Genomic DNA, 27500 nt, shown 5'->3' with positions numbered 1-27500 from the left:
TGGCGGCTATTTGTTTTACTGAAACAGTTTTTGGCATTTTTTGCCCTAAAAGAATGATTTTACAGGGTTCTAATGTTCTAAAAAGTTGTAGGGAATTGCAAAACCTTTAATTTGATACTAAATTGAGCAAAATCGGAGAGACCGTTCAAGAGATATTGCTTATAGAACTTTTCAAATTCAAGAATTTTTCAAATGGTCATATCTTCTAAACGGCGACATAGATTTTCTTCATTTTCGGACTGGTGAAAGATATTGAGTCAGGCTACAACATATCAAAATTTAAAGGAAATCTATAACAGATGTTCGGAGATATAGCCCCTTAAAGTTAGGCAGTTTTTGTTTTTGATTTTAGCGCCTCTTGCGGCCATTTCTGGAATTTGAAATGTTCTAGATAATTGTAGGGCTTCTTGAAACCTTTCATTTGATACCAAGATGGTCAAAATCGGTCAAGCCGTTCTCGAGTTATATCGAAAAAACACTTTTTGCTTTGGGCCGCCATATTTGCTAAACCGCTCGACCGATTTTCAAGTATGCATTGTCGATGAAAACGTCTCACTGAGCTCTACAACATACTAAAATTTCAGACCTCTAGCGGTAAGGGAAGTGGTTGACAGTATTTCAAAATGGCGGACGGCGGCCATCTTGGATTTTGAAAATGCGAAAAAATGAAATTTTACACCCACATTTCTATAGAAAATTGCAAACCGGAAGTCTCTATCTGTTACCGTTCTCGAGATATAATGCAAAATGTTGACCACCGGACGGCAGGCCGGCGGGCCGGCAGGCCGGCAGGCCGGCCGGATCAAAAATTTTCCACCACCAGTTTTGGAATGTAGGTTGTCTGAAACGTGCTCATACCAAGTTTGAGCCCGATCTGAGGTGGTCGGAAAATCCGACGATTACAATACTTGGTGTTGGCCACGAAGTGGAACACCAACTAATTCATTCAAATCAAAGCTAAGATCGACTTATTGGGATCCTACCATTACCCACTCACCGTGAATGTTCAACTTATTCTCATCTTCAATGAAAATAGCCAAGTCCAGGGATCCAGAAATATTGCGTCCATAGCGTGAATTGGTCGATGATGCCACTGAGCGTCTCTTCTCCAAGGATTCATCTTCAAATTCAGGTGAAAATGTTAAACAGCGTCTACTGAGGCCCCCAGAGAGAGATACTGAAGCACCTGTTGGTGTTGAACTGGCACGTAATTCATTGCTTTTTATTCCGGACGTATCATCGTCCAAGAATTCCTTTGCAACTCCCTGCTGTCTCCCAACATCTTTCGGATCTGAGTCCACAATAATTGCAAATCCCTCTGGTGTATCCATTGCAGCCAAAACATCAATACTCCGTCGTCGTCGCACCTTTTCTGACTCCGTTGTTGCAGGAAAATTGGCAAAATTGATAGGAGTCTCAGGGCTGGGTATACCATTTGGAAGGCTTAATCCTATGAGGCATCGACGTTTTTCGCGATTTTCTTTGGTAACTCTATCGACATCGCTCTTGTGGTGTTTTCGCCTCACAGCCTTCTGCCGACGTAGGCAGCAATTATCCTTGGGATCCTCTCTTGAGTCTGGGGTTTTGACTTCACGTTCATTGAGTACTGTACTCTCCTCGAGGATAATCGTTCGATCGCCAGCTTGGAGAAATTTCTCCGGTGAAATGAAGATGTTCGATTTGAATTCCTGCAGATCATTGGCAGGATCTTCAGCTGGAGTGTAGGTTGGCGAGACACTTTGTTGTTCGCGAAACTTGGCGAAATGTATTCGCAAATCAGCGGGTTTGTCCTTATTCTTGAACGTTGATGTTCGCCTATTGAGTGGAGTCCACTTATCTTTCTTCGTACTCTCCAGAATCGCATCAATCATCCGATCGAGTGTGACATCACCCATTGTAGATGGACTCAAGGAGGATTCATGAGGTGAGGGTACCTTTCTCTTCTGCTCGGGACGGAAGCTCATTTTGCTAAATCGCAACTCATTGAGGCGATGCGATAGGGGTGTCAGACATGGTTCTGAGGGACTTTTTTTCCACACCTTGGCTCTTTTGCGCGGGGGTGGGTCATCAGGGAGATATCTCGGATTATCATTAAACATGTCCGTAACTTCAATGTCCCGCGAGGAGACGAAAGGCTCAGCCTTGAGGTTGCACGGGGAGTATTCAATGTCGAAGGTAGGCAGTGTGGATGCATACTGTGGCGGTCGAAAACTCGGAGGATTTGCCCCAACCAATGGCCTCTTTCTACTCCCACTGACCACTGTGGCGGATCGAGTTGGTGTGGATGTGGGAGTTATATTGCTGACATCCCGTAGTGCCGATGATGGTCCAAAGGAATCACGTGGATGGTGTGGTGTACCCTGAAAGTGATTTTCCTTGTCCCGTTGTGGATGTCTCTTGATTGCTGTGCTCGTCACACCCAACGACCGACGTCGATTCTCACGATTTAACTGTGCTGATGCAGATGGTAAAACACCAAGGGACCGCCGTGTATCACCCCTTGTTGAATCTGCTGAACCATTCTCCGACCTCTTCGTAACTGTCCACTTGAGCATTTCAGCGATTCCTGCAGAAGAAAGAGAGAAAAAGAAAAGACACACTTTTAGCATTGTCATGGGAATTGACCACAACTCCTTCGCGCAGATAGCTTCCAAAAGGAATCAAATATGTTTTACGTAATTAATTTTGATGGTTTACCCAACCCATCCCTCAACACGTTCAACGATTTTCTTCCTGGTGCTCAAGGTACATCCGAAAGTTATCAAGATTAAATGATCAGAGAGAACAAAGTTTGAAGACGGCCCATGTTGAGACAAACTTGTACTGGGGCAAGGTATAATCATCCCTAAATTATGTAACACCACCATAGCATGAGCATATGTAAGAAGAAAACTACCCTTTCCGGAAGTTTATTCGTTGCTGATAGCATCAGCTAACTTTACACGTTAGTTATATACATTGCATAGAGCGTTGTACCTTTTGCCACATCCAAATAGACATGCCCAAGACTAGAAATGCCACAAATGAAGGATGGATTGGTGGTAAGAATAATGGGAGAAAGGGGTTGTTCGCCCGATATATACCGAATTCTATGTGCTTCAAGCATGAATGGAATTTTCACTATTTGGAGTTCTTCACATGAGGTCGATAACTTATTAAATCACTACATGAGCTTTTCTCATTCGATTTAACAGATTTAATAAAAATGATAAGCTATTTTGTGGATTATGTGTGTGTAATGTAATGAATATCAGATAAATTGCAAATTAAATTAATCAGTGAGATAATGAAAATACATATTATGCAGCATTTTTTAATAATGAAAATATGGTTATTTGCTTGACAAAAATATTAAAAATATTATTTAGTATTTAATTAAAACGTCTGTTGAAATTTTAATATAATTTTATTGCCTTTAAATTAATTATAATAATAAATTTAAGATATTTTCCTAAAATTTAATATAAATTAATATTAGATTAAAAATTCCATTTTTTTCTTAATTTCAGAATTATGCATACAAAATTCGATTTTTAACCATTTAATAATATTCATTAATGGTAAATTATGAGATTTATTATTTTACACGCTATTTATGGATGCATTGGATTTTTCTTAATTACGATACACCTCCATAAATAAACGATTATGAAGGCACCCTTGCCTATGAGTAGTGGCTAATTTTCGTATATATAATACGCAAGAATATATAAGGAAAGGGAAGAGTCAGTCTTATATATCCAATTAAGGACTCCCTATCATAGTTCTTCTTCAGCAAGTACCTACCAATTATAAATTACACCTCAACATTCAACATTGCGTGCACGAAGCGTGAGACTTTTGCAACTCTCCTCATTTTGAATGGCTTTTTTTTTCAATCCACCACTGTGGATGAGTTTCTAATTGAAAAATAGATTCCCCAAAACCCCCCTTTAAGCGCCATTCCCATCATCATCCTCGCACACAGGAGCAGTCAAGTGAAACAAAAATATGTGATCCCTACTTGAGCCCTTCATGTCATCTCCTATGTATATTCAACATAACACAATGTACGTGAAGCTGATGGTTTGTGATGTGAGTGTCAATGGGTCATCAATATTTGACCAATCCTCAAGTTCCGAGTAAATGAGCGAAAAAGTGGATTTTGAGGGATTTTTGGGGTCAATTGGCGTGAAATTTGACGCTACATTTCCTCAATATTCGCATAGTGAGTTGTATATCCCTTCGTAAAACCATAACCACTCACCAACAATCACAAAGGCGTGCACTGAATTCATAAGAATCTCCTAAAATTTTTATGATCGACCTCAAATGTATAACATGGCTTTTCATGCTTATGCGTTTGGGAGAACAGTGGTCAATGCTAATAAATGTTTAACCATAAAAATCCTCCAGAAACCCAACTGACTCATTCACTAATTAAATTGTGATGTTCACCAGTTGGTTAATGAGGTGTTACGTTGCACAAAATTCACAAAACTGTCGGAAGGGCCGAAAAATCGTTGGGAAGAGCAATGGGATAGCAAGCAAATCAATTGATTTCTCAACACTTGAACACAATCCCCTTTTGTATTGGAAGTGTTTGGAATTTTATAAAGTCAGTGAGCATGATGGGATACAATTTTTTCTTTTTTTTTCGAAAGTCAACAGAACAAGTGTTCCGACAGCCAAATGGTCAGTCTTGAATTTTTTTTAAGTGTTGTGTGAAGTCTCTATAGAGCTGAACATTTATTTCTCTGCTATTCAATTCATTCTAGGTTGAAAAAAAATAGCAACGGCAGGATCTAATTAAAAATTGTTGGTTTACGGAAAGATTTGAACAATGATCTAGCTTAGATAGGCTAAGACGGCTGAGCCAGCATGGATATTATGTAAAGGCAAACAGATAAAACCATAAGACTTTTAAATTTAATTTTTTTTTTTACGAACTATTACATAATATTCACAACGGTTGATAGGAAATTCATAAAAGCACTTCTTCTGTAGACAATTTTTAATTAGGTAGATACCTACAAACATGCAGCATTATCTCGTTAACTCCTAACTTAGTTCCTTTGTCCAATCTCATGTGCAAATTATATATAAAACTTCAACACGACATACAATTGTCACTATCGTGCGCTTCTCCTCTGTGTTAATTGATGGTGGTTGGTTAAACAATTTCCACACAACATAATTTTAGTCTTCCACTACCCTTATTATTTTCTTATGAGTCGCAGCAGGATATTGCAATACAATTTCTTCAAGTAGGTTGGGCTCAAGGAATGGATGAAACGATGAGGGCGACAGGTGGAGATTCAAAAGGTGTAATTTTTTATCACATTCTCTCGAAAAATCTAATAATATTATTACAACAACACCCCTACAGGTGCCTTCATTACATTTTCATAATAATCCTCAAAATATCACTTCTTCATCCATACATTAGGCACCTACTACCTACATACATACATATAGGTATGTTCTTAAATGCAGCGAAAGTGGTTGGTTTGAGAGATTTTGAGATGAAATTTTTAAGTGAAAGAAGGAGAAAATGTCGATGAAAATGGTAAAAAGAATTCTTTCGGCACACTTGAGGGATGATCGTAAATCTCAATAACTTCCTTGGCGATGAAATGGTGTAATTTAAAACCAACAAAATCTCTATTTCATTATAGAAAAGGTCTGACGGTCTGACATGGAACATGTTGTAAACTTTTACAAGATGACATGCCACGTGCCAAATGGTTCTCTCGACTTCTCTTCTTTCTAAGGATTCGCCGGCTCACCTGCCTCATTCTTCAGAGAAACTTTCCAATTTTGTACTTTAATTACTTCTCCATCTTCTCGGCTTATTTTGTTGAAACGTTAATAATTGCTCCTCACAGGCACTCCTTTATAACGTTTCACATTTGCTATTTTCCAAGCATTACGTACAATATGTCATCACGATGAATAAGAATTGTGGTAAATTTACATTTCATCAATAGCATAATTTATTATACACACATTTCCTTCCAAGACGTTAAGAATTTTATAAGAGGTAGAAAAATTTGAAATTCAAATTGATTGCAATGCCGCGTGACCAAGTTTTTTTTCTCTTTAGATTTTAAGGAGGTCATATTGCTCCGTTTGTGTTGCATTTAAGTTTTTTTTTACAATTTAACCATCTTGTGTGTATTTTCGTCCTCGTCGTGTTTTCATGAATAATTTATTCATATATACGAAATAACATCAAACATCTGTGTGGTTTCTGTGGTCAACGTGTGACACAGAAATTGGCCAGAACCATCTTCAATTACACATATTTTCCCCCATTAGCGAGCATTGTAATTTCTTTCCGACAAACCACCTCTTTTTTCTTCGTTGGACTGTTATATTTCTATATATCACAAACAACGTATATATGTATACCAAGGTAGTTGGCATTACATATAGCAGAACTATATTATGGCGCCTGTATCGATAATTTGGAGGTGTAACGAGCGTATAACCTAGATTTAATGTCTTTGCGTTTTGGTGTTATATGTGAATAAAAAAAAAGAAAGGAATATGTAGAAAGGACAGATGTCAACCCTTTCTGCGGAGGCACCCTCTCAAACACTTTTGTAAAAGTGCATGAAAATTCTTTTGAGACGCGTACGCTTTTTTAAAGAGGGTAGTACGACAATGGAGGAGTCTTTCAACTGTGACTGCCACACATTTTAATATTATGAATTATCGATTAAATTGTGATAATTAGCTCTCTCGATGTGCGTGTTCCTTGATATTCAATATCAAGATGATGGTTTACAAATTACACCAACATCCTCTGCTGAATACAAATGACTTCGAATGGGGGGGGGACCATCTGAAATCTTATGCGGGTACACGGACAGAAAATTAGTCAAAAGGTGTAAGAAATATTGGGCTGTAAAGCCTAAATTTAGCGAGAAGGGGCGAAAATTAAATTACCCTTTCCCTCCAAATGTTGCTGAGAATAAGAAGTGAGAAGAAATTAGGTCTCGAAGAGGGATTTGTTCGGGTAAATTTTCGTCATTTAAGGTCAATTTAGGAAATTTCTATTACCAACTTTTATCACATTTTAATAACATTTTTATTATTCACGAGGAAGATATTAAAATATCAATCAAATGGGAATGAATTTATGGGAATGAATGATATTAATAGATTTTCACAGACAGAAGTGGGAGGTAAATTTACTTTTCTACATAAAGTTTGAGGTCAAAAGTTGACATGAAATATAATTTATATTTCAGTCACACCACCCTAGGATTTATTTTGGACACATTGGCCAAAAATATTCCTTATCGCGATTAAATTTGTCTTTTTACGGTAAAAGCGCTGTGTAAAAAAAAATACCCCCTAAAGGGAACTGCATGCCCTAATGCACGTAGGAACCAAAATAAATATTTTATTACAATTTTTGAGAACAATTTGCATAATGATAAATTAGCAAAATACCCCACAGATGTGTGGCAGTTGGTCATCTGTCGAGGGTTTGCAAAAATTTGTTGAGTTTTAACATATTCCTCTTGCAATTCATCAGCAGTTGCATGTGACGTATTGTTTCGACGATTGAGGTTGGTGATAGTGCAATTTTGCAGTCAATTGGGGTCATAAGGACCCTTTTGAATAATTTTAAGGGTACGTTGACCGAAAGTCAGTCAATCTAAGAGATCAAGGTGTGGGAGTAGAGTGACTTTTAGGTATGGTACTTATATATTTCCTCGCTGTTCTGTGTCTATATCACCTGTGCTCTATGCAAATTGCCCTTTTAGCCCTTTTTTCATTTAGCACCATAATTCGTGCTCATAGCCTTCACTATACATAGAGTCAGTATATATAGGAATATAAAACCTAAGCAAAGACAAAGAGTTGGAAAGTGGTGTGAGAATAACAAAATTTCTCTTTCTTACAAACCTTTCCTCTGAAACAGTAAATATTTAATACACTCATTCATACTTAAATGAAAGCACCTTCCTTGAGAACCTTTAAGAAGCACACTATACACAGGAAGGAATTTCCATGAGTCACGACGGAGAAGATTCAGTTAATAATGATTTCAAGGTAGTGCGAGATTTTCGCAGCAGGATGAAAAGGTAAAAAAAAGAAACGTTTACTCTCAGGTACGCCATACAATCATAATTATGATAATGTGAGAGCTCAACAGGGTAAATAATGTTTCAATAGAGTTAAATAAAGAATTTCCCAGTGGAGAAATTGCCGAAATATTTATGAAATATATACTTTGATCCCTCTTGGCTTAAGTTAATTTTCTTATCCAGGTGTTTATCGTTGAAATGTGTTTAGCAAAATTTGCACTAATGTCTCAATACAGAGAAGGCCCTTTCAACGCGTGATTTTAATAAATGTTGCGTGATGTGTTTTTTTTTGAGTGCGGTGGTTAGTTGTGTTATTGTTACGCACCATTGATAAAATTATTTCACCTTTTTGGCGTACAAAAAAAATACTCACAAATTGGATATTAATTTTCATTCAAACAAAAAAAATCTGGTAAAGGTGTTCTATATTTTAGCTGTGTTTCTTTCAGACACAGCTTTTGTGTACCGAGCAAAATCGAAAGTCGTCAGATCGGGCTCAAACTTGGGATGAGCACGAATTAGGGTCCCCACATTCCAAAAAACGTATGCGCCAAAAAATTTTTTCCGGCCGGCCGGCCGGCCGGCCGTCCGTCCGTCCGTCCGTCCGTCCGGAACCTTTTGCTAAATTACAAGAGAACGGTAATAGATAGAGACTTGCGGTAAACGGCAAAGTTTAAAAGTCGACTGGAAGACGTCAGATTATGACGTCAAATTTTACCCCCCACTCCCGCGTCCGCCATTTTGAATAACCTCAAAATTTTGTTTTCGCTGTATCTCAGCCCCTGTAATAGCTAAAAATCTGAAATTTTGATATGTTGTAGAGGCCATCAAGAGCTTTCCAACGATACCTCATTTTCGAAAATCGGTCAAGCCGTTTAGTCAATATGGCCGCCACAATTTTTCATCGAAAATCGACCATAACTCGAAAACGGCTTGACCGATTTTGATCAACCCGGGCTCAAATGAAAGATCTCAACAAACCCTACAACTCTCTAGAACATCCAAAGTTTCAAAAGTGACCGCTAGGGGGCCAAAAATCGAAAACAAAATTTTCGATTAGTTTTCGATGAATATCTCGAAAACTCCATTATCGATTTGCTTCATTTTTTGATATGTTATAGCTGACTATATTATCTAGCTTCATGCCAAAAATGAAGAAAATCTATGTCGCCGTTCTCGAGATATAGCCCTCCAAAGTTGGCATATCATATCTCGGGTTCTACAAGTCCGATCTTGATCAACTCAAACGCAAATGAAAGGTTTCGAAAAACCCTACAAATGTCTAGAACATTGCAACTTCGAGAAATGACCGCAAGAGGCGCTAAAATCGAAAACAAAGTTTTCGAAAATTTCGAACTCGAATTTTTCGAAAATGGCGACATAATTTTTTTTCATTTTTCGATATGTTATAGCTGACTTCAAGACCTTTCAAACAAAAAAAAATTTATGAAAATCTATGGATCCGTTCTCGAGATATGGCCTTCTAAAGATTTCTTAGGGTATGACTTTTCTACTTTTCCCGACTTTGCGCGTATTTAAACTAATACGCGTTCTAGTTTGCTCTCACAAAATTGGTACACTGAAAGAAACACAGCTCTCGTAAGCTTGGTCAGCTTACCAGTACATTTTTCTTGTTCTTACATAAACATAAATTCTATATATAAATGTCTAAAAAAACAACAACATAATTGTGACAAGCCTTTCAAATTTTACCGCGTAAATCCCGCAATTTAAATTAAATTCAATTACCCACCTTTTGTATATTTAATTTCCTAGATTTCGAGTTATATACATATATTTCTTCCTAATGTGTCAAGTAATTTTATTTTCACCCTCTTTAGTGGGTAGAATGTTGTGGTTATACTATTTCTGCGTACGACAGCAATTTTGTGATATTACGTGCTATACATTATTTGCACGTGGTGGTTCTTGGAAATATTTTTTTACACGTATGTGGTGATTCTAGGGAGAATTTTTGGCTCCTTTTCAGGAGACGTTCTGACACTCTTCCCGCGAATTATTCTATTGTGAGCAAAAGGAGACTCAATTGTATTTCTTCGATCGTGTGGAGAAATATTGCTTTTGTCCGCGTGACTACAAAATATGAGGTTCCGTGGCGCGATTGGTGTGATCCTCAGGAGGAGATTTCCTTTTGGACGAAGCGAGTGTTTATGAAGTACGTATCCATAGCACTATTGAGAGTCAAATAGGACTAAAATGGCTCGATTGAGCACAATGAAAAGGAGTTGTGCCTCGAGGAATTTCGAGGTTTTTCTGCTCGATTTCTTTACCAATGTTGCGCCAGATGCCACACATATATTCATCCGAATGCACTCTTTATGGGGAATTTATGTTGTATATGTATAAAAAATGCTGGAAAAATACCTTCAGGGAATTTTATGCGTCTTCTCACTCCCCATCCATATAGAGCGCAAAACAATATACTTTCATTGAGCTCCGCGCAAAAGGATGATGGTGAATTATGCAACATTTCATGTTTCCAGTACATTGGAGCGTTTGCACGTGAATGGCGGTTAAAATTCATTATTTTTGTGGAAAAAAAATATGCGGAATGTTTTAATTTTTATTTGAGATAGTCACAAAATATCTTCGATATTGTCCACAATAGGACAGCTGCTCTCATCTTGTAGATTATTCCCTTACGTATGTACACATAAGAAATTGAAGGTCCCGCATTGTCACGCGTGTATATTTGAAATACATCATCGTTTCCTTGGGTACATTGAGCATCCGTGGCCTTACACAATATTTACGGTGGCACATGGTTATATGAAAGGTGTTGGGTAACGTCCAATTGATGTGACCAGGTGCTTCAGACAATTTTCGTATCCATCCTCTTCTCATCACATTTAGAATATAACCGCAAATTCATACAGCGATGGGACAATCTGATATTTACAGAGAAGCGCATGAGAATGGAGTAAAGTCTTGCTTAGATTTTTAATGCCGAATGTTGCTAATAATTGAAATTTTTATGAATAAGATGAATAATTTTATTTTAAAATGAAACTAATTTTTGATAAAAAGAAAATTGCCTCATTGAGAGAAATTGAGTCTAATTGCAGAACTATTTATTACATTTCTAACTATTTTAAACGTTCATTATTTTTAATACTAATTTGAATGTAATAATTATACTATATTCTTAGAGTCTGAAAATGTATATAAATTATTCAAAACGTCGCTAACCGTTGCGTTCTTCTTGTCTCTTTCCCGTTCGCTCTTTTCCAAGGTATTTACATTACATTATTTTTACGTAACAACATATTTATTTTAAATTATACGACGACTGATGGCACCCTGAAAAATCTCTAAAACTCCAATAGAGCATAGTTTACATACTTTTTGCCATCATCGATCTTTCCTGGCTGCACTCAATTAAATAAAGGGAGTGGATGTAGTTTAGAGAAGAATTGGATTTGATGAACTCTTTCGTGGCAGATGCCTTTCAATATAATTTTTTTTTATCCAAGCTGAGAAAATGAAATAAGATCAAATTTATATGAGGCAGACATCTCGCACCCTCCAGAAATCATCGGTGGTAGATCATTCCACAACAATATTCTCTTTCCATCTAACGATTTTCTATAAAAGAAAATCGCATTACTAGCACAAACTGCAGCCTTTTTCCGTTCCTCAATCAAACTGCCAAAGGCCAAAAAGGCACAATAGGGCTTTTGGGTAGGTACATACTGCCAAGACATTCCGTCTGCTCCAGATTCGTGTATAAATTATATTCTTCTTCGAGTTTGCGTCTCTTTCCCCGACAGTTTTTTTTCCAACACTCCTCATCTATGTATTCATAACACAAGGAACCCCTAATTTTTTGGACTAATCTCTGAATGAAACCCTAATTGCATATATTCTTATCCGTATGAGATCGAGGAGGAACAACAAAATGTATAATATATATGTGGCACGACGGTGGCATTTCTTGAATTTTGAATGATGCAGGATGAAGGCATCGTCGAGAGTGATATGCGGATGATTCTGAAAAATCTAATTATTATTTTACATTCTCTGTAAAATTCTTCAGTTTCATCCTTTTGTCGTATAATCGTGATGAGCTGCTTGTGAAACTGTGTGAAATGAAAAAAAAAATGAATTCAGGATATTGAATTTCTTCATCAGGATACGAAGCTGCGAAATATCAAATATACCATCTCATGATTCCTTTCTCATCTCCCGCAAGATGCAGCACATCACACATGGAATTTTGGAAACTGTGCAATTTTTACAATAATGTGAGTTATTGGGTAAAAGTAACCCCTCTTTTATAAATTTCTTCCAATTTTCTCAAAAGAAATTCCCCTGACCCTGAAGCCGCACCGCATCCACTAAGGATTTTGGTGAAAGGACAAAAAAATTAGCACATTTATTTAACGTTACGAAAAGAGAGAACGAAAAGCAAAAGCAGCTGCCTTCCTTAATTCCATTTCACCAAGCTCAAAATATATCCCAAGGAGTGTCTCCTCACAGAGGACACTCACTCAAATACAAATACCCATTTCGCACAAAACTCCCATTTCACTCCGGTAACAATTTTCCCAAAAAATTTCCCCCTTGTTGTATATATGCTTGCTTTCTCCCCTTTTTTGCTTTCCCATCCCTCCAGCACATATACAACACTTTGCCACTTTGACACGGAAGTGATCTGATTCCCACAGAAGATCATTTGTCCTTGTTTCACGCCTTATTCTTGGGTGAATTTTTGGGCAAAAGTATGAAGAAAAAAATATACCCAACTGTACAACACGTTCCAAATTGTGAAATTTCTTTTCCTCAAACAGACTGACGGTGTAATTCGATGGGAAGACATATTCGGTGGTTGTTTGAGAGGAAGAAGCTGTGTGAGTTGGAAAAAAATTGAAACACATTTAGTCCTATCATAGGCATCCCCCGGAACAATATGGTTTATCACAATTGGAATGAGAGCTGTGTTCAACCATGCGAATAAATCTTTGAAATTTTCTCAGATGATGGGTCTTTTGAGACAATCGGGCACAGTTAGAAGCAGAATTTAATTCAAATTTATTTTTCTTTAAAAAAATCAAACCGTCAATGAAAGGAAAGTGTCGTATTTATTGCAATTCTAAAAGATATAATTTAATTAGTAAAAACATCTTCATTCAAAATTAATCAACGTTGAATTATTTGAAAATTTAAAAAAATAGCAACATTTTGCAACTACACATATTCTGCTCCTTACTGTGCTGTTCTCGCAACATTCTTTTATGTTTGGTGTTGACAGAAAACCTTTTCGTTAAATGATTTGATTATGCAAAATGAAGATGGCTCCTTTGAAATTTATCCTAATTCCTTTTCCAAACTATTGTTGTATTCATAATTAAATCTACCTCATGTGAGATTACCAAAAAAGAGCCTTTTGGAAAATTCAAAAGGATTGGTTTTCTTTTCATCAACTCCATGCAAATGCAGATGAGCTGATGTGAGACACCTCCCTATAAAAGAAGATTTCGGTGTAAATAATCTAAAAGTTATTTGGATACATGCATACGTACATTACACTCAAAAGAAAAAAATAAAAGAGATGTAGAAAATGAAGTGCATTTGAATAGGAGCAACTTGACGGATGATGGATTGAATTTGTAGCAAATGAGAGGATATAAAATTCTGCTACAATGTTGCAAAACCATTGCAAATATGTATGTATACCTACTATGCACTGTGATGTTTTTGCGAAGAATTTCCCTTTTGGATGACCCCTCGTGTATGCTCTTTCGCGTACTATGAAAGATACTTTGGCAAACTTCTTCATATAGCTCTATTAAAAGGAGTTGAATTATGCAAATGACCATCAAAATGCAATTGATACCGTCGTAAACCTGGACACCGCACAAAACGAATTTTGTGTGTCTCGTAAATCCTGATTTTTTTCCACGTAGACTCACTCTCCCTCCATTTCCCCTTTGGCGCAATTTTCATCTTTTCAGCCACTACAATGGGGAAGAAGCACGCAAATTTCTATATAAGTACATACCATCTTCCTCTCACAAATTCATTCTACTCTCAACAATCTCACCTTAGCTCTTGCACCACTATTTTCTGCAAGTCTGCTTCTATTTCAACTATACAGAGGGGTAGGATAGGAGCAACAGAGATGGTAAGACGCGGGGTATGAAAGAAGGACGGTTTCATGCATAAATTTCGCAACGTGGTACATCGTCAGGATGAAAAGAACTGCATCTACCACAGCACGTTGGACACATACATATATGTATGTATTCCTTGTGCGAATCCTCCTGGCTGGGCGCGAAATTTGCGCTTTATTTGAATCAACCGGTTTCATTGCTTCATCTCTTCCTTACGCGTCTTTCCTTCCTGTGATGCTTGTATGCAAACGGCAAACAGTCGCACATTGTGCCGAAATAAATAAATAATAAAGTGTATAAATAAAATATTAGGAAAATGAATAAATGCCATGTGAGATGAACACAAAACTTATAGTATATGGGTACATACTCGCGCAGTATGGTGATTTAATGTGTACGAGACATAGAATCAAAGAAAAAAAAAAGAATTCGCAAAGAAAAACTCAGGGTGAGGTAAGGAAACAGACAGAGAATACCTTATGTATGTTAGGACTCATGAAGGAATGCAAGAAGAGGACAAAAGCCATGGCAAGACGTCTATGTATAAGGAAAGTTGGCAGCAGAAGCCAGTATATTTTGCAAATTTCCAAATTGGCGCGCTGAAGCAGGAGCAGCATAAAAGGTCCTCCTCAGCAAGGTATGTATATTCGCGACGTTTTTCCTACCCATTATTAAAAATACATTATAAGGAACAACTGATGTGCCTCTTTTTGAACCACATCCTCGCGGCTCTCTCCTTTTCGAGAAGCCTTGTTGACAGACCTGTTTAGCAGCTTGTGGTGCATTTCCGTTGCATTGTTACATGAGCACACATAACACCCATCAAGTGATGTGAATTATTATTGTTGTTATTATCAGAAGATCAGTTTCGAATTTGTACTCGTGGTTTTCATTTAAGAAATGTCTCGCGCTCCCTCCTATCCTCTTTTTCACGAATAATAATAATATACTTTCAATTGGACCACCGGAAAGCCGGTTTTTGCGTTTGCGAAATGTCTCCTTTTTTTGCTCCTTTTTAAGGAGTAACTGATATATCCTTCATCAGTCTCAACAAACAATAAATCAAATGACGACTCTTTGCTCTTCTCCTCTTCTGAATGTAAAGAAATATTTTATGCTTTCAGCTTGAGCATAGAATAATATTTTTAAGACATTTAAGAAGAAGAGTGTTTTTGGCTTAAATTTTAGCCCTTCAATCAATTCGAATATTCTTTCAAAAAAAAATCTAATAATTTGTGTACAGCGGTTAGAGGGAGGATCCCTTATATTTTATTAAAATATTTGCTTGAAGATTATTTTAATATGAATACAATACAATACAGCTTAATTTCACTTTTGTTAATATTAATCAAAATGGTTGTAATGTTAATCAGTTAAAAAAAAATAAAAAGATTTCCTCTGCTTTTCCTATGCCCATTTTCCCCATTGGGGGTGTTCTGTTGCGTGTAACGGAAATTAACATGTTCGGAAAATGTGTTCAACACTTTGCTTAATGGACTTCAATTATGCATACAACTTACTAATTGTTTTAATTAAGTATTTAGAGGGTGGTGGTGCGCAAGTACACCACACAAGCAGCAAAGATTTGTGAATGAATTCCAATTATACATTGTTAGGAATCAATTGAGGATAAAAACCATAAAAATGTTTTTTCAATAGAGTCCTTCAGAAGTTTCTCCATATTGTGTGGTGCCTAAAGGGTTTTCATGGAGTCTGGAGCAAAAAAAAGAGGAATTTTATATGCACACATCATAAGTGGATGGATATGCTTATGATCGGGGAAATATTGCACATTTCTACAATCGCACTGCTCCTTATGCGAATCACAGCGGTATGTGTGGCAAAGAAGAAGGGCCAGGAGAGAGCCACTGCTGCTGCTAAATCACTCAATAAAGTCAACGACAAAACGCCAGGGACTCCTTGAAGGAGGTGTGTTGTAAAAAAAATCAAATGGGTTTTTTTTTTTTCTTATACGAAAAAATGTAATTGCAGTGGAAGGAAAAAATATGCTCCTTCTGAATAGGGGGAAGGTTTTCTATTTATGTTTATAGTGTCAATAATATAAAAATTGCTATGTGTTAGATTAGAAAATTGTTACTTTCATTGGATAACTCTCAGCAGGAGATCAAGTGAAAGCAACTACGATGATGATGGTGCGAGGAAATGAATTTATGTGATTCAGAAGCCCTTCTAGATGCTTTTACCACTGCGGGGAAAAATGTGGAGAAAACACCAATAAAATTACCATGACAATATCCAGAAAACAGGACACACTCGATGGCGAGAACTGTGCTGGCTTGTTATGAGAAAATAAGAGGTGAAATGTCAATCATGTGCCCCAAAAGCCAAAAAGAACGGCACAACAAGAAATTCTATTTGTCTTACAATTTTTAAAGTTGTTGGAATTTCATTGCAACCCTTTCATTTTCTATCAGAACGTGTTTCCTCACAAAACCACTGTCAGGAGGAAAAGTTTATCATGAATGGCATTTCTATAGAGATCTAGTTCTTTCACTCAATTTCATCACTACACTCAGAGAAATTGAAATAGATTTAAACTAGCATGGAAATAGTAGGTATTAATAATATCTTTGCATGAGTTTAATTAAACAATTCGAGGGCTCATAAAGTTAACAAACTCCTTATAAAATTTTTGTTTTTAATTAAAATTAAATAAGTTTTTAATTCACAATTTATTCATGTTCCAATGCTTAGCTTCAACCCCTTCTTGTTAACCACAATCACTTTTACAAACTTTCTCTGTGTGTACTTATTGAGTGAGGTTGTACTGTACAAGTAAGCTTACGAGGAGAAATAAGAAAGAGGATAAAAGTGCTTCAATAGAAAGATATCCTCTCTTAGATGTTTAAATTGTAATTATAAAATATCTCGAGTGGATTGCCCTAAAAGAGAGGGGTTGAAGGAATCCAATAAATTTTCATGACTTTTGAGGATTGTGCATGGTAGGAAAAAAACGCATAAAAATATGTCGTAAATTATTTGTGGAATAAACAGTGCTGTTTTTCTTGCTGGAGCACAATTGGCGTGATAGGGTTGCATGTTGTGGTATGAATCAGTGAAAAAAAATTTAGAGCAATGTTGGTCAAGATCTTACGCTATGTAGGTATGTAATTTGATGTGTTTGATGATAAGCGCGCTTTCACAACAATAAAATTTCCGTGTAACAAAAGGAGCGAAAAAGGGTTGAATTGTTAAAGCTAAATGTACCGCCGAAAAGCCCACAAAAATATGATTCCATGCGGCGCGTCTCTCTATCACTTTCACCTCAATTGCCCAAGAGAATATCGTGCCCTATGTTTTGGCTGATGTTGTCACGCTGATAGGAGAATGCGCGATTTAATCCTTGTTAATGTGGTCAGTACCAGGTGACCTCTGCACGGCCCATTGTTGGTGGTGCAAAAAGGAAGGATTTTGGGGATTCAGCACGCGGTAAATGAGGCAAAAAGCGGCACAATGTTTGTCTTGGATTGTCCTGGCCACTATTTTTAGCTCTTTTAGCTACATACTATACTGCTATGTATGCCAATGAGGACTTGGATTGTGAGGTAACGTGGGAAAGGAAAATTTACTTTGTCCCATTTCGGGAAGGGTTCCTCTCTAAACCAATGAGTACATGCTCCTTGTCTCTCTCTGGCACACCTCTGAAGAAAATCCTCTGTCATCCTGACCAGACTGGTGTGCACAAAAATGTTGGGTTGTAGCAGTTGAAAAGGGTAGCCCCTACTACAAGGCTCTATATTTTTCTGATATTCTTCGTTGTATATTTGTATCACTTTTGCCCCGTAGCAGAATTATATGTAGGTAGGTATGCTACGTACAGTACAGAAAGTGAAAGTATATCGAAGAAGAGGTAGAAAAATGTCCCTCTACCCTTGGGAAACCCTCCTTTATAAAACCTTAAGGAGTGTTAGAGTGGAAAAAAAAGTTTTCCAAGATGCACCCTATATTGCATAATAAAAGTGATATTGTTGCATACATAGTTTGATGAGGAAAGGCGCTCCTTGGAAGGAAGGAGTGTTAGGAGAAAAAAAAACGAAGCCAGAGAGGCACATGATATGGGTATTATTATGGTCTTTATATCAACGTCACACAGTTTATTTTATATTTAGAAATTTATTCAATTACACAGGCATTACCTTTGAGAAAAAAGGGGTGAGTCTGTCAAAATCAGAGTGGAAAAAGATGAAAAATAAAATATTTAGAAAGAAAAATAGTGTGGCAATTTTTTTTAATTAAATCCCTGTCATCCCCTAATACTGTCCCATTTTACCAACGATTACCTCCAGGCGTATCAACTGATTTTGAATTCTGCCCCAAATACCTTTGATATTAGCATCTGCATTTCAAATTCCATTCTTACCTTGAGAAACCATTCCCATTATACCCCACCCGTTGTAATGTACGCAAAGATCTCAAATGCCATGGGAGATGAAAATCTCTCAAAATATTTCCAAACATCCACACACATGTAGCATATCATATACATAGTACAATGGTGAGACTTTCTTGAATTTCAAGGCCTGGGAGACACCTCATCTCCTCACTTGTCTCATATTCACTCTCACCTTTTCACCGGAGGTGACTTAACCCTTTCGCCGCTAAGTGTGTTTCGCGCAAACCCTCGAGAGAGCCCTTGATAACCGCCATTCACAACGCGTGACCACCCCATTGAGACATGAAACCCATTTGACTTCCGCGCCGCTCTTTCATCCCTCCGCGACTTTCCCTTTTTTCCAAATCGCGGTCAAATGGCGTATCTAATCTCCGCACAGCAAGACATACCGCATATAGCGCACCTTATATGAATTCTTCAAATAAAAACGAGACAACAATTGCGGTGCTGGAGAGTTAATAAAAATTTACAACGTCACGCTTTCATCTTATGTCGCAATTAAGGAACTCTCTTCCAATTTCTTTCTTCACACTTTTCAAACAAAACATTTCTATAGTGTTTTTTTTCTTTCAAAAATCCTTGTTTAAAAAAAAAATTTTTTTAAGTTATAATAAATTTTTGAGTTATCGTAATTACGATTCTTTTCTTCCGCATTAGGAAATTTCTGATTGATGAAAGAGGGGAATTTTCATGAACAAATCCCGAAATTGAAAGGATCTTTTTTATAATAATTCTAATCCGAAAACTTTTTTTCTCAATTTTTTTTCTGCGATTTAGGATCACGAAAAATTACAAGCAGCTTCCTTGGGAACGAATAGAAGATTTGGGCAAAAAAAAAGTTTAAGAAATTGTTGCTCATTTCCCATCCCTGTTGGGATTTTTTTCTGTCTCAACATCACCCTACATTATACAGTTATTTTTTCACCTATCTGCACCTGGAAAAAAAACTTCCAGATTCATTAATTTCTTATACACCGAGAAAGTGGAATTTAGTGCAAACTCATTTCTTGTCATTTACATAATTTCGTAACGGTCTCATTTTCACGATTACTCTCTCCTGGCAGAACAACAACAGGCAAAACACCTTGACTAATCCTTCGGTGCCATTTATGATGGTGCTCAACCCTTTTCCGATATTTCGTCAATATACTGCAGATGATTGAGAAAAGAAATGTCTTTCTATGTCGATATATTCAGCTCTGGCAGACACATCAATATGGCAAATTTCAATTATAAAAAAAGGATATGAATAGTAATTGCCCAATTATCGCGCCCTGATAGTTAATTCAAGGGGCGGGGATTATTTTACACCTTTTCACCCATTAAGCCCACTACCCGAAAAAAAAGTGATATCGCGATAATATATTCATTGACACGAATAGTATACCCCTTCCCAAATGGCGCCAAAACTTAAGCACTATAATCTCACAATTTATTGATCCGGCTGAGCACCACGAAAAACATATCATGGAACTCTAAAACTGCATGAAAGTGTTGTGATAGGGAATCATTCCTTTTTGCGAGACTATCGTCAGATATTTACGAAGAATTGCGGCATCCTGACGCCCGATTGAGAGTAAAAAATACCATAAATATCTTCTGCTAAATGTTTCCGCGCAAGGGGTTGGTGGAAGTTCCCCTCCCATGCGAATAGTTTCAACTTTTAAATTATATTTTATTATACGCGATATATTTACTTTAAATTCGAAATAAAACCCTATTTATTCGTTTATTCTGCTTCTAACAATTTGGGGATTGACTCGAATTTAGTGATTTTCATTTCATTCATTCCACATTTTGTGTGCTATATATAGTGACTAAATAGCGTGAAATGGTTCTAGCCAAGAAGCTTAGCTACATATCTATATAATAAAGAAAGGCCTGTTTGTTGGTAATCGTCGTTCCGACTTTTCTATACAAATCCACACCGTTTGACCAATCGCGATGTTTGGTACAGAGGCTCCTTATAACAGGCGGTTTCAGATGGCCGTATTCATTTTTCCCCCAAAGCCCCCCTTCAGGTAGCCCCCATAGAGATTTCATGCAGTTTTTGCAAATTTTTGAATTTGGCGCCTAAAGTATTGTATGAAACTGATTTCTTCTCTTTCCGAAATTTTTCTCCGGGATTTATAAGTGGCCTCAATCAAACCATCACAATTTTTTTCCTCTAAAATTTGCGCGAAGCGGAACAAATCCCCGCGAAGCGGGGCGAGGTAAATTGGAGCGAAGCGACAATTTACCTCGTACATACAATATAGTTTTTCTTTGTGATAACTATTGGAAACGATTGAGTTTTATTATTTAATTGCATTTGCACCAATATGGAAACGTATATTGAGTCTGATTTTATTGTTTTAATCAATTAATTGAATTTAAAAATTTTTAAATCCAATTTTCAATTTTTCAACGAATTTCTCTATAAAATTTGTATATGTTTTCATAAAATACATGTTGTGGTTTAAAGTATTAAAAAAATATTACCTACCTGTTAGAATACAGATTTTGATTATACAATGGATAGAATGGTCTATCACAGTTATAGTCCAAACCTTAATTATGAGGGATCATGCAATGAATTTTTAATCATTATGAACAATGGCAATTTCCACTAAATGTGTTTTTTTTAACTTATCCTAAATTCTCTTTTGAATTTCCAATATAAAGCAAACTTTTCATGATTTATGGTTACGAGAATCTGATACCATTGTGCCAGACTGAGAGGCTAAAGTTTCAAAAAAGCTTTTTTAATTAAGGGATGATTCAAGAATTATGCAAACTCAAGAAGTTTTGTAAACAAAATAAAATGATAACCCATTTGATTTAAATTTGGTATTATCGATTTTGAAAAAAAAAATTATCCCCAAAATAAATATATTTTTTAACATTTTGGGTATGTTTGTGGAGAGTTTCTATATGGAACCAACCCTTAGGAATTTTAATTTTCTTAGAAGCAAACAAAATGTTATCCCTTTCAAATGTACAGAAACTATTCTTCTTTTGAAGAATGTGACACATTAAAAAAATCAAAGATAAAAAAAAGGTGTTAAAAAAAAACTACTCCACATTTCTTTAGCCGAATATTCATTACATATATCATAATCCTGTAATGAAACTCATCTGTGAAAAAAGCACCACTTTTCTAATGTCATATCGTATGACGCCTCTAATATATTAGCATAATTGCGCCTGATCCTCTTTATATGGTTCCAAGCAAACCATTTATCACTTAATCATTTCCACTCGACTGATTAATGGGTTTCAGAAGGAAAAACGGCGCGTCGCGAAGGATATTGAAGCGCTACTTACTGCTGTAGACACCCCTTTTTGCTTCAATTCCCATTTCCACGCGAGACGATACGGAGGAGAAAACTGTCGCGATGGTCAACTTTGAAGACACCGAGGGATGCATTTCTCAACCGCAGAAGGTCAAAATATTTTACGGACATTCATTTGCGTTTGCATAAAGCTGAGAATTAGCACGAAAATCACTCTAGAGTGACGGATATCCTGTCAGGATGATTCAATAAACACCTAATGCGCATTACGTTATTCTTCAAAAATTTTATGCAACAACTCATTAAAGGCTTTTTTTTTTAACATTTCCTCGGGTTAATGACTTCGTGTGGTACCTACATAAATTTACGTAAGTTGTTTTTTTTTCGTAAAAATGAATTTGAAACAGATGTGAAAATTTAAAAGTCAAATACCAAAAGAAAGCACGCAATCTTTGTAAAAAAAAATAACCATATGTATATATTATGCATGTTATATATTAATCGGGCTTTTAGAAAATTCTATTATCTAGAATAATCTTACCTCAGTTTTAAGCTGCTAGTATGAAAATGATATGAAAATCCTTGTCACAGATGTTTTCAACAGAAATCGCGCTGAAAATTGTCATTCAATAATCACTTGAGTCACTAATGGAATTTTGCAATAAATTTCCATAACTTTTCTTTTGGCAAAAATCCAAATAATGTAATCCACACTGGCAATGGTGATAGTGATTCACAGTCTTATCGCGAAAGTTCAAAGTCTGTGTTTATTTTAATTGAGAAACTCAAAAATCATTCACCAAACACTGTGAATTTTCTTTTCGTTTTTTATTTTAAAATTTTTCGAAATGTGGTGCTCAAAGGAAACTGACACGTCTATACCGGCCGGCAACCTTTCCTCATTTGACTCCGACTGTTGGTGCCTATCAAACTGGGGTCTCAAGTAACCAGTCAACCATCCAGGACATTAAATGTCTGTGTGAGTGAACAGAACATTTATATATATATATCGCAGTGAATTCCCCGGGTGTTCGGAACACAGTTTTGGGCCCCCTTTTTGCTTTTAAAATTCCACACACGGCAGACACACAGAATGCTCAGGTAAAAGGTGAGCTCTGAGTGTAGCACACTCACATGCAAGATGCAGAAAACGCGAGCACATTTTTGCCAAATGAAGAAGCGGGAGAACGAGATGCTACAACATCTCTCCACCACGTGGGTAATGCAACAACACGCAGCATTTGCCATACATAAATCATATATATGTATATAAATCCCTCAAAAGGTAAGAAATTGTATCAAAGAAAAAGGAAGACAAATTACTGGGAGCGACAGTATCTCCTCTTCCTCATTCATCTGATTTTAAAAGAAAAAAAACTATCGCAGCAACATACCTATACGTACACTAGCTATATAGGTATCGATGATTGGTAACATAACAATAGACAAAGAATTTGTGAGTCTCTAAGACTTTAGAAAATGAAAATACCTCAAATCCTTGCTTAAGAGATCACTTTCTTAAATATCCAACATGCCATATTTCTTAAGAAATACAACTCCGTGGTTCGCGTGCAACGTCGTGAAATAATTTCGCATAAGCAACGTCCCGAACGCCGCTGGAAAAAAACGCCAAAGAACTGGAATGGCTGTTATTTATTGGATAGACATTACGCTTTTTTTTGCACCATCTTGCATGGGTTTTTTGTCGTCGTCGTTAGTTGCCTGACGCTGCAAAGAAGTTCCATGGTGTCTTTTTTGGCGGTGCCCTTGAAATATCGCGAAAACGCGTCATGAACCCCTTATACAATTTATTCTTGTACATTTTTAATTCCACATTTCTTCGTCTCTTTGCACCCTTCTTTTTGGGTCTGTATATAGGTACCTTTGAGAACGTGACCGGTTTTTTCGGCAACTCCATCAGTCGCGAATTTCTGCGATATCTCTCACACACATAGTAAAACATAATATAGAATCATCGAATCCACATAAGATTTTACTTTTCTTTTACTTTTTGGCATTCCTCTCCACCTCACCAGGTATTCGCTTTAAGGAGAATTTTCAATACCCTGCAGTCTGCACCCACTGACCAAAGAAGCATTATGTGTAGAGCAACGTAATTATTCTGTTGAATTATTGATATTCCAATATATGAAGATAAAATCAGTTGGTGTGGTTGGTATATAATACCTACATAGTAGATATTTTGTTTAAAATCTTCAGCATTAACCAACTTTAACTACTTTTATGAATTTATTAACTTTAAAAAATTCATTTAGTAATTATTTTTACGTAGAGAAAAAATATTTTAGAGCAATATTTAATTTAAATTTTTTAAGAAAAATTAAAAGAAAACCAATAAAATCTTTAATTTCATTCAATAAAGTTTTTCTGCGATTCATAAATTACAATTAATTACCTAATGAAAAGGAACAAAAAACGTTTTAATCTTCTTACAAGTTTCTAAACAGATTTTTTTTTGTCTTCAAGTCTCTCCATAACTTCTTTGTAAATAATTTATTTGCAATTAAAATCGATAGAATTGTCTTAAAGGTTTTTATGCACAATAAAGAAAGTTATTAGGTTTCTTTTAATTGCTTTTTGAGACTATCGACATTCCCTAACTACTTTAGTGTTCTATTCCAAATTATGTAGGAGTCCGATGAACCCATATTTTAGGCAGCAAGTTCATCATTATTACGATAATCATGATAACCAGAATGGCTTTCAACAAAACATTATGCAATAAACTCATAAAGATGATTTATATTATATCCAGACCACCGTAGAAGGAAACTTAAACATATATAACATGTTATATATAAAAGTTACATTTTCAGTTGAGATACATAATATAATGTACAAATTTATACCTTTAAATCTGACGATCTTTTCCATCAATATATACTTTCTTCTTCCACCGACATTATTGAATACTTTCTCATGTGGAACTAACTGAAAAAAGGATCACAATTTTTGTAACAATAAATCTTTCAGATGAGGTGGAATGCTTATAAATCTTAACAATGCATCCTATAAGAAATGATAACACAATGCCACCTCATGGGGTCATCTTCCGATATCCGGTATAAGAGGATGACATCAAAATGCATAGAAGAATGTGCGAGAGAGGAAAGGGACAAGACGGATGCTAACAAAGAGGAAAGGATGTGTGTGTAAGAAATGGTGGCAATTTCCTGGTCAGAAAATATTTGTGGCTTTGAACCCTTCAAGCAATTTCCTCAAAGGACTCAAAGAGTCTGTGAGAATAAAAGTGACAAAATAGAGTTTAATTACTCTCATCTTCACGCAAGAATAGGTAAAGCTGCATTGAAAGACCATTAAGTTATTTAGCTGTAGGAAACCGCACGTAAATGCATCAGTAATTTATGCGCGTATTATGAATAAGAAAATAAATCACATTCGAGGACTTCAAACTTCATCCAGATTTAATGATTGAAGGGGATGAGTAGGAAGTTTCTCGTCTCTCTCTGTGAGACTATTTGAACAGTCGAAATGTCCAGAAGGGGGAATCTTCCAAAAATGAACCATTCATGGTTACAAACATGAAACAATGTCCTCCGGCAATCTCTTCCTCAACTGTGCGACTTGAGCTCTGTGTGTACTCCCCTCCATTGTCACACTTTTGATCCTTGAGCTCAATATATGTATGTCCCTGTTGACCATTAGACATCATCTCAAAAGAGGAAACAAAATGCAAGCTCTTGCTAAAAACGGTGGCGTTGCATCAAAAGCAAGACGGAACCTCAAAGCCGGATTTTAATTATCGATCCATTGTTCTGGTTTTACTTTAAAAAGGATCTCTGAATGTCCCAAAGAAATTCCTGCGCATTCAATAAACCTGAATGCAATATCAGGAATCACTTCTAAACTATGGGGTCTTCTTTTGTGGAAACTTTTGCACTAAGAATGAGAATTTTTGCAAAACGAGTCCACAAAGAGGTGCAAAATGTTCCAAAGAGTGAAAAGGCATTCGAAGGCAACAATGATGGGAGTCTCACAATTTATCCTTTTTTTATTTTTTCAAATCGTTCTAAAAAAGTGTATTGCGCAAATACGGAAGCTTGAAGAATATGAAATTTGATATCCATGGAAATCTCTTCCGGTCATAAATTCCGTGATTTCTCTTCTTCAAGAGAAATCAAGGTCTTTTTTTTCATATACCTCCTCGATGAAAAATCTCCTTGAATTTTCCCATCAATGCTCAACGAGAATTTATACTCTCGTTGGCAGCTCGTCAAAAATGTCAGTTCTCATTTTTTTTATGATCCTCTTTGAGCTTACCCTCCCCAAACACGCCCAATTATATATTTTTTTTTATTTATGATATTGATTCAATTAGAAATCAATGCTCTCATTGTAGGCAATTGCATGACGGAAGAAGTGAGAGAAAGTTTTGCACAGACATATTGCTGCAAAACTCGCTGGAAAATAGGGGATTTAATTGCATCCCCTAAAGGATCTTATATCGTTCGGTATATTTCCTGCCCAGGAAGACGCATGTCTATCTTCCTCTGGTACCTACATAAAAGCTTAAAGGAGATTATGGTTCAAAAAATAAAATATTTTAAAAACTAACTGAATTTAATACAAAATGTGCAAGAGGACGTTAAAAGTATTTAAAGTTTTTTTTAAAATTAATTAAAGATCTTGCGTTTTTTTAGAAATGAACTTTCGTATATGCAATTTCCAATCAACAGAAGGACGAAAATATCCCTTCAGCTTTAAAAAAGTATTTATCGAAAATTCCTTTAAATTCTTAAACGTGATTCATGAGAACTAGGATCATTTTCCACTTGATTGCTCATCTGTATTCTCCTCCTGGTGAGGAATACAAACGACAGCTTTCCGAAAATTACCCCATTGTTGTTTCCAACCAAACCAATATGTGAGAAAGACGAGACGAAGGAGAAGCAAGAGGAAAAGGTACCAAAGGAATTGGATGATTTTTAAACACACCAAATGCTCTGTGTGTGAGATTTTTCGCGCTCACGTGGGAAATGCACTACATGTTTCCTCCCATTTACCCCCCAACTGCATGCTGTGTATATGTAGGTACCTCAAGTGTGAGAAGAATATTATCGGATTATGTGGTGTTTCTCTTGCCTCAGATAATCCTTCAATTTGTATAGGTAAAACTCACTATTGATGAGTTAGAAAAAAAGTACATTTCACACTGTATAAACAAGGGGTTGCAGAAGAGAGAGAGAGATGTATTAAACTCTTTTGCTGCCAACTGAATTGGTTTCCTCTTCAGTCGTCAACCTTTTGTGCCAGAAAAAAAAATCTAATTTATGTAAATTGTGGAAAAAGGATGCGGTGAGATTATCGCCTTAAGAGATACCTTCAGCCACTCAAAGGAATGAATTTACCGAATTTAAAGATACAAGTAAAGGCCGTCTTTTCTTCAAGTTTCTTGAGATATTTTCTTGGTAAAAAATGGTTTTGGGGAATATTCCAAATTGAAAAATTCCGCAAAGATGACAGATTATTCCCATGAGAAGAGATTTGAAATTCTTAAGAATGTTTTCTTGATAAATTTAACTTGCATTTTACTGTTGAAATGAAAATTAGC

At 36.2% G+C, this 27500-nt stretch overlaps 1 protein-coding gene across 1 annotated transcript in view; it reads right to left on the bottom strand.

Moving 5' to 3' along the window:
- LOC129796921 (uncharacterized) overlaps positions 1-22812 on the bottom strand; it is a 40226-nt gene extending 17414 nt beyond the window's left edge. Inside the window, exons 1-2 of the mRNA XM_055839059.1 lie at positions 22449-22812; positions 998-2566 (exon numbers count right to left, since the gene is read on the bottom strand). Coding sequence (XP_055695034.1) covers positions 998-2555 — 1558 coding nt within the window. The 5' untranslated portion in view covers positions 2556-2566; positions 22449-22812. The remainder of the gene's footprint in view (positions 1-997; positions 2567-22448) is intronic.
- Positions 22813-27500: the final 4688 nt, after the last annotated feature.

This window comes from Lutzomyia longipalpis, chromosome 1, assembly GCF_024334085.1.
Source record: "Lutzomyia longipalpis isolate SR_M1_2022 chromosome 1, ASM2433408v1".
Lineage (NCBI taxonomy): Eukaryota > Metazoa > Arthropoda > Insecta > Diptera > Psychodidae > Lutzomyia > Lutzomyia longipalpis.
The sequence above is the reverse complement of the archived record's forward strand: the minus strand, read 5'-3'. Positions and strand labels throughout refer to the sequence as shown.